General features: G+C 39.5%; 1 protein-coding gene across 1 annotated transcript; it reads left to right on the forward strand.

The window, feature by feature from the left end:
• Positions 1–2,577: 2,577 nt before the first annotated feature.
• Positions 2,578–4,299, forward strand: LOC124461756. Its single transcript, XM_047013218.1, has 2 exons — positions 2,578–4,140; positions 4,218–4,299. Exon 1 carries the CDS (start codon positions 3,188–3,190, stop codon positions 3,848–3,850), a length of 663 nt encoding a protein of 220 aa, XP_046869174.1. The 5' UTR covers positions 2,578–3,187; the 3' UTR covers positions 3,851–4,140; positions 4,218–4,299.
• Positions 4,300–8,920: the final 4,621 nt, after the last annotated feature.

An 8,920-nucleotide genomic window follows, 5' to 3' on the forward strand; every position in this document is an offset into this window, starting at 1 on the left:
GTAGATACGAATAGTTTTGAAGACAATCTTGTTATATGCCAGAACAGGGACGAAAATTTACGGGAAGTGAAAAGAAAGTTGGAATTTGCTGAGGATAAGTTATTTGAAATGAGAAACGGAATAATTTACAGGAAAACCAATGACGAAAGGTTGTTGTTTTGTGTACCGAGTGAAATGGAAGAGTCAATCCTTTTCAAGTATCATAACGAACTAGGTCATATCGGCAGAGATAAAGTAATTTCGAAAGCATATTGGTTTCCTAACATAAAGGAGAAAGTTGTGAAACACATTAGCAATTGCTTAAAGTGTGTTGCGTATTCGCCAAAGTCGGGAAAAGAGGAAGGAATATTGCACAGTATTCCTAAAGGGAATCGACCCGTTGAACTAATTCACATTGATCATTGTGGTCCTATAGCATCAGGCAGAAGCAAAAGGCACTTGTTTGTTATTATTGACGGTTTTACGAAATTCGTCAGACTATATCACACAATGACGACGAATAGTAAAGAAGCGGTGTTAGCTCTTAAAGTCAATTTTAGGGCCTACAGTCGACCCTTTTCCATAGTGCCGGATAGAGGAAGCTGTTTCACGTCATCAGGGTTCGAGATTTTTGTAACTCAGAATAACGTTAAGCATATTAAGATTGCCACAGGGTTCCCTTAAGCTAATTGAGAGGGTGAATCGTACCCTGGGACCTATGCTTGCTAAATTATCGGAACCAGGGATTTGATAGTTGAGAATGTTGAACATTGTTTAAATAACACACTTCATAGGAGCATTAAGCAGTTACTTTGCTCTTTAGAGTAGAGAAAAAAGGCAAAGTCGGTGACGAGTTAAGAGAAGGACTAGAGCAGTTAGGAATAGTGAATGATCCAAAAAATTTGGATACAATTAGAAAGGATGGGGAAATACATCAGAAGCAAAGCCAGAACTACAATGAGTAGCAGTATAATAGCAAAAGGGTATGTAGCGTGCGCTAGTTTAAACTTTCAAATTTTTAAACTTAACGACTTTACGCGCCACAATTTAAAAAAAGCGTTTATCTCAGAAACTGTTCCAGCTAGAGACACCATATTTGGTATGTATATTCGCTTAGTAAATGCACACATTTGTATGTATAAAAATTTTGCCACGCCCTTTTCCGCTCCCGTAATTTGAAAAACTTGATTATCTCCGTATTTTTTTACCTTATGCAATCAAATTTGGCACACATAAATATAATACTAATATCTAGCAAAATACCAAATTTGATCAAAATCGGACAAAAAACAGTCGAGTTATGTATATAAACGTTTTTCCATAAGGCCGGAGTTGGCCGTTGGCTGGTGGAGGCGCTAGGGTGCTCGTATACTTGAAAGATATGCTTGTAAAAAGCATGTGAAAATGCATTTGTTTAAAAAATTTAAAATATGAGTATGTGTACTTTTATATGTATGTATGTATAGGTAAAATCAAAGTAGGCCAAAAATCAAGAATCAAGTAGTCTGCTGGGACTATTTTTCCGACTGCTGCTTTCGTCGACTTCCGAATTTGGCCAATAGCAACAGTCGGAACAGTTCCTTGTATTAAAATGTATAACTTTGCTGTTGCTATCAAAGCAATCTGTTTCGGGTTTTTGCTATTGCTGCTGCTGTCGGGTTTTTTGCTTTCGGATTTTTGTTTTTTGCTGCTGCTGTCAAAATTTTCTATTTCGGTTATTTGCTGCTGATTTTGCTGTCAGATTTTCTGAATTCGGTTTTTTGCTGTTGCTTTTGCTTTGACTGTTCATAGTTTCCGAAGCAGAAGCAACAGCAAAACTGTTGACAGTTTTCGCAGTTGTATTAAATAATTCAAGTCGAGAGTAACGTAAAATAGAGTAAATGTAAAAGCAAAGTGAGTGAAACGGAGTTAAATGGTGGTCATAAAGCACGAAGGAGAAATCATCATATAAAACACCCTCCCACAGTGCATCAATGGAAGGCCTTTCAGTGAATAAACTATGGGATAAGTGCCTAGTGTATTAAGCGGTATCAATTCGGCGACTTTCAACCAAGTTTTTGCGAACTATGGGGGATGGTAGTCAATTGATACTCTAATTTGTTGATGTAATTTCTGTTTCAGCGTTTTGTGATCAACCAAATAATTAAATTAACAAAAAAAAAAAAAAATTAAAAGTTTTCCGTAAATAATGTTTGACTCGAAGAGAAATGAAAATTAATGAGTAAATTTGTGCCGCTTGAAAGATTAAAATAACTCTAACGAATTAAAAAAAAAAAAACAAAAAAAAGAGAACTTGAAATGAGATGAATAAAAAAAAAACAAGGGTATAAAAAAAATATTAATGTAAGATGTCAGTTACTTACGAAATGTGTGAATGGGTTGTACATATATCGAAGTTAGTGTTTTAAGTATCGATTGTTAGTAGTAAGTTGGTATTTTAAGTATCGATTGTTAGTATTAAGTTGACTCTGGAAAAGGCCACACTGGAGAGTTCCTCCTTCTTCTTCCGGAAACGACCAAACGAGACAGACGCACTAGCTGCGCTGCTCCCAATTAATCTCTTGCCATCGCTAATTATACTTATCTTTTTAGAAAATAAATACCCTATTATAGCTCAGAAGTGGGATGACTACCCGAAAGGATAAATATTTCGGGACAAGGCAGGCCACACCCTCCGCGTCTAAGGTAGCCGCCTCCACGCCCGCCGCTACCACTGACTCTATTGCCGTATCTGCTGCGACCGCGACTCCCGCCGTGCCCACTGCTGTGCCTGCCGCTGCAGTACCGGTTGCCACTGTGCCGGCCGCTGCTGACGTGCCCACTGCCGTGCCTTCCGCTGCGGTACCCGTTACCGCTGTGCCTGCCGCTGCAGCCGTGCTCACCACAGCTGTACCCACTACCGTGCCTGCTGCTGCAGTATCTGTTGTTGCTGCGCCCTCCGCTGCTGTACCCGCCGTTACATCCACTGCTGCACTCGCTGCCGCCGCATCCACTGCTGTACGCGCCGCCGCATCCACTGCTGCACCCGCCTCCACTGTACGCTCTGACGCCTTATGTGATGCTGTGCCCGCCTCTGCTGTGTCCGCCTCTGCTGTGCCTGCCTCTGCTGTGCCCGCTGATGGGGTGTCCGCCGCATGTCTGCTATGCGGGCTGCTGTCTCGCTGGTCGCACCCGTTACTAACCCTGACGTTCCCTCGGCCGCGGACCCATGGGAAGATATGCCCGCCCGACTACCATCCGTGCCGTCTGCCGCTGCCGCTATCACACCTGCCGCTTCCGCCTCCCCCAGCTGGACGAGCAACTGACGATGCTACGGAAACAGCATGAGCTGCTAGAGCTGCAGCAGCAGATCCTCAAGCTGCAGCAGGGTATGGATGAATTCCGAGCACCGAGGCAACCAGTCAGTGACTTGAGTGTGATCGAGAGCATGGTGGCCCGATTCTCAGCGGATACTGCATACGATGTAAAGAAATGGTTGAACGATCTGGAGGACGCGTTTGAAATACTGCAGTTGAATGATCGCCTACGTTTGATTGCATGCCGTCGCATTCTGGAAGGGACGGCGGCGGTGTTCCTGCGCACGGTATCGGTGCACAGCTATGGAGAACTTAAAGCAATCCTCCTCCGAGAGTTTGGACGCTCGCGCAGTGTTGAAGAAGTGTACCACGCTCTGCGTAGCCGGCGCATTAAGGCAGGCGAAGGATGCTTGATATTCGCAATCGAGATGCAGGAGATTGCCATGAATGCTCCGATTCCGGAGAACGAGTTGGTCGACATGATTATCGATGGACTCCGGGACAATTCTACTCGAGTCGGCATGCTGTACTCAGCTCGCACGGTGGCCGAATTGAAGCCCCTACTGGAACGCTAAGAGCGCTACCAGTTTCAGTATGAAGGTGCAGCCAACCACAACTGCCTCGTCGTCTGGGAACAAATCCTCAGGCACTGCCGTAAGTGAGACCGATGTTTCAACTGCTCGGGATGGGGGCATTATAAAAGCCAATGCCCGAAGCCGATCAGACCGCCGAACTCCTGCTTCAAGTGTGGCATAGTGGGCCACATTTATAAGAACTGCCCGTCTCGGATGCCGCCACTACTGCCGCCACCACTGCCGCCGCCGCTCCTGATGATGTGGGAAATAGATTAAACCATCTACAACTGGTGAGTGTTGCTTTTGTTTGTGATGAAGTGCAAGATAGGAAATTTATAAATATGTTTTCCCTTCTCGACTCGGGCAGTCCGAAGAGTTTTATCCGTGAATCTGAAGTCCCCCCCAACTGCCGTCTTAGTCCCAGTAAATTGAACTGCCGTGGTTTAGGAAATAGCCAACTTTGGTCTTTAGGCCAAGTCCAGTGTAGTGCTCACCTCCGCAGTACGGAGACCATACATACGTTTGAAGTTTTGCCGAACAAAGCAACCGAACTGCCGATGATTATAGGCAGATTTCTCATGTATAAAATTATTATTTTTTTTTTTTTTTACTAAGTTACTTCCCAGCTCTTCGATCTTCCCCGATCTTTAAGGGTTAACGCCAACGCCAATGCAGTAATTGAGAGTTACAAATCTGAAAGAATAGAGAGAAATTTTACAATTATATGTTTTGTCAATTTGTAAACGTTGTTATTGATTTTTTTTTTTCGTTATCGATGCTCTCATCACTAATGATAAAAACATATGGTTGTTAGTTGTAATGATATATTATGGTTTTGGTTAGTATGTTTTTATACCATACACCCATAGGGTGAAATGGTATATTTAAGTCGCCAAAATGTATGTAACAGGCAGAAGGAAGCATCTCCGACCCCACAAAGTATATATATTCTTGATCAGGATCAAAAACCGAGTCGATCTAGCCATGTCCGTCTGTCCGTCCGTCCGTCCGTCCGTCCGTATGAAATCCTAGATCTCGGAGACTATAAGAGCTAGAGCCACCAAATTTGGTATGCAGTCTCGTGTAGTATGTACGCTTATCGAGTTTGTTTCAAATTTTTGCCACGCCCCCTTCCGCCCCCGGAATTTACATAAAACTGTTTTTCTTAAAAAGTATGGCAGATAGAGACATCAAATTTGGGTTATATACTTGTTTAGTTAGCGCGCAGAAAATAATTGTTCCAACTTTTTGCCACGACCCCTTCCGCCCCCGGAATTTACATAACTCTGATTTTCTTAAAAACTATGAACATTAAATTTGGTATCTAAGCTAGCCTAATAGACGCGCAGATATTGACTTTTTTAAAATTTTGCCACGCCCATTTCCGCCCCCGAAAATTAAACAAAACTGATTTTCTCGAAAACTAACAAAGCTAAAGTCACCAAATTTAGTATGTATATTGGCTTAGTATGCGCGCAGAATACATATATTTTAATATGTTGCCACGCCCACTTTCGCCTCCATAATTTAGAAAAAACCGATTGGCTCTTGCAATTTTTTGACCATCGCGATCAAATTTGGCAGACTAGTAAATCTTATCTATTTCTAACAAACTACCAAATTTGAAAATCGGACTAGAAACATGCAAAATATGCGTATGAACGTATTTTGCTACGCGATCCATAAGGGCAGAATTGGCCGTTGGCTAGCGGCGGCGCTAGAGTGCTCGTGTGTTTGTAGAGTGAGCGAGATAGCATATGGTATGAGGCATGTTAAAACAATTTAATAGACATACATTTGGTTTTCGAAATTTTAAATATTTGTTTCACCTGGTGTATGGTATACCCAAGTCGGCGAGACGACTTACTTACTTCATTAGTTTATAAATCAATGTCAGCTAATCTTGCGAATGATGTTAATAATTTATAGTTGTTAATTGGCTCCTCAGCGAGAAACTGATAAATGTCATTGTATCGTAGAGGTTTGGAAATTTGTTTCTTATGAGCGTAAATTTGGTGCATTTTAATAATAAGTGGGATATGTGTATCTTCTTTTACATTGCAGGTGTCACATAAATCACTGTTGTTTATATTTATTTTATAAAGTGTATGTTTGTCGAATGCATGTCCGCTTAGTATTCTGTTTAATTGTTTTATTTCCAAGGATTGGAAAAATTCTTTTTTATGGAACCATGGAGCCGACGAAACAAAAGGAAATAACAAACAATATCCTTTGTTTCTTTCGAAGCAAAAAGCATTATACTCATATTCCCAGTCAGATTTAATTTTGTTATATAAATTATTAATCGCGTCATTTATAGGCCATCTTGCTGAGATAAGGACTCCATTCGTTCTAGCGTTCTTTGCTGCAGCGTCCACTTGGTCTTTTTCTTGTATGTCGACGTGGCTTGGTATGTGGTGGATTTCAATACTGGTTACAAAAATTTCATCTTCTACTTTTTTTAAAATATCTAAAGCTAAGCAGTTGTCGCTGTGTTTTTTGTTTAAGGACTGAATGGACCCCAAGCTGTCTGTTAGAATAGAAATTTTTTGAAAATGATTTTCAATTGCAAAGTCTATTGCTTTTCCTATAGCAATAAGTTCTGCGGACAAAGATGATCTCTTGGACCCTGTATAAAAGCTTTTAGTGGTGTTTGAATTTTTGTGTGTAAAGGCACTGCCCATAAAGTCCTTTGACACTGAGCCATCTGTAAAAAAAATTTCATATTCTCCCTCACGGAGTCTCCGAGTAGAGCAGAAATAGTTTCTTTATTGGCAGATTTTTTATTATGGCAGGTTCCTTTGAAGAAGTTAGGGTCAAGTAAATTTATGTGATGAGGGTCTGTTAATGTTAATATTTCCTATAGTATCGAATATCTCTTTATATTCAATATATACTTTTCCATAGCTAGTGTTTTTAGCCATGAAATTGTTAGATAATAAATTTGGGCTGTAAGCCCAAATGCAAAAATTTTGGCAATTTCTTTTGCTGTTGCAAATTTCATTCTGTATTCAGGTGGCGATTCCGCAGCTAGATGATATATAATGTTTATAGGTGTAGATCTAATAAGGCCCAAACATTTTCTCAAGTGGACATTAGCATGGGTTTTTATGTTATTAATTGCTGCTTTGGACAGAGATGCAAATGATGAGGATGCATATTCGTATTTAGGTCTGACAAAGGCTTTAAAGAAGTTAAAGGCTTTGGATGGGTGAACTCCGAACCTACAACCGCTCAACATCTGTAGAAAAATATTAGACTTATTAGAGTTGGATAATCGTGATTTGATATGATTTACCAGGGAATTGTTTGTACTAATTATTCTACCTAGACATTTAACTTGATCAACATCTCTGATTGATGTATTTCCTAATATTAGGTTGACGTCTTCGGTTGAAGTGTAAAACTGAAGATTTCCTGGCGTTAAATGTAAAGTTTATTGAATTGCATAGCTCCATAAAATCTTTAATTTTTTGTGGAAGTGTGTTTCTAGCCGTCAGGAAGTCTCTATGAAATGTTATTAGAAAGAAATCATCAGCGTACTGAAATAAAATACTATTATTGTCATTGATTGTGTGTAGGTCAGCTGTGTATAGGTTAAATAATATTGGACTAAGGCAGCTGCCTTGGCTAACACCTTTTTTCACATCGACTGAAGTGTTTCCCATTTGAAGTCTTCTATTTGAAAGAAAACCAGTAATAAAATTAATATATAAATGATTAAAACCACAGTCTATCAGTACTTTACCTAAAATTGGAACGTTTACAGAGTCAAAAGCCTTACTAATATCTAAGACAGCTGTTGTAACTTGAAATCCTTGGGCCTTCAAGTTAGCAATGTTATTGATAACGTCATTGATACAGTTTGCTGTCGAGTGATTACGATCTCTTTGGTAATAAATTGAATTTATTTATATGTGCTTCCATTTTATCTTTAATAAGACCTTCTAGACATTTAAACACTACACTTAACAAGCATATTGGTCTATTATTTGTGATTAAGGAAGAGTCTAAATGTTTTTTAGACTCTTAGATTAGCAAAACTGCTAATCTTTCAAGTTCCCCTAGTGGAAGTGTGAGCAACATATTGTACGAGATTCTATCTAGGCATTTGGCTGAGTGCAAGCTGCGTGTTTTTAAGAATTGAAGGAGGTCATCTGAATTAAAATTGGCTTTCGTTAATACTTGTATATTGAGTATGGGTAACGTTAATTGAATGCATTTATTGGTATCCGGTGTGAGAGCTATTTGCTACAGAAAGTTAACATGATCTTGTTCGTTGAATTGGGTATTGGATGGTTTGATTTGTTTTTACTTCCTCAGTGATTTTATTGTTGCCCATAATTCTTTGGGGGATGCCGAGTTTGATAAGTTTTCAATAACTTTATTGAAATTCTCCTTTCTGACTTTATAAATATGAGCGTTGAGTTTTTTGTTGATGTCAAAATAGATTAGAGCATCAGACCATAATTTAGTTTTGAAATATTTCTGTCGGCTAGCTTTACGCAGTCTAAATAATCTTTCGCAATTCATGTCCCAGAATTTTTTGGGTACATATTTATTATTTTCAGCTAATGTGATGGTGTTTTTTTCTAAGATGTCCCTGACAGATTGAGCTAGATTATGGATTAAAGATATTTTTATTTTAAAGAAGTCCTCTAAGACTTTAGTTGCTTTTATGAATTTCTAACGTGCTATTACAGTATTTTCATTGATTTTCATGAGTATAGGGAGATGGATGATTGCTATTTAAAATTTTACAGTTTATAACAGACCAACTGATTTGAGAATCGTCTTTATTTATAAAAGATAGATCGAATATTGAATTGTACGACGGATTGGGCGCGTACTTAGGGGATCCATCATTAACGCATTTAAAGCCTAAGGAGGCCAACAGCTGTTCCAAAATAAGACCTTTCGTATCATGGGAGGGACTGCCCCAGATAGAAGATCTGGCATTGAAATCTACTCCCATTAAAATCTACTCTAGACTGTCCATTAGGAGCAGCGTTCAGAATGTCGGTACATCCCCTTTCAAAGCTGTTAGTATCTAAATTGGGAGGCGAATAA

This window comes from Drosophila willistoni, unplaced genomic scaffold (assembly GCF_018902025.1).
Source record: "Drosophila willistoni isolate 14030-0811.24 unplaced genomic scaffold, UCI_dwil_1.1 Seg624, whole genome shotgun sequence".
NCBI lineage: Eukaryota > Metazoa > Arthropoda > Insecta > Diptera > Drosophilidae > Drosophila > Drosophila willistoni.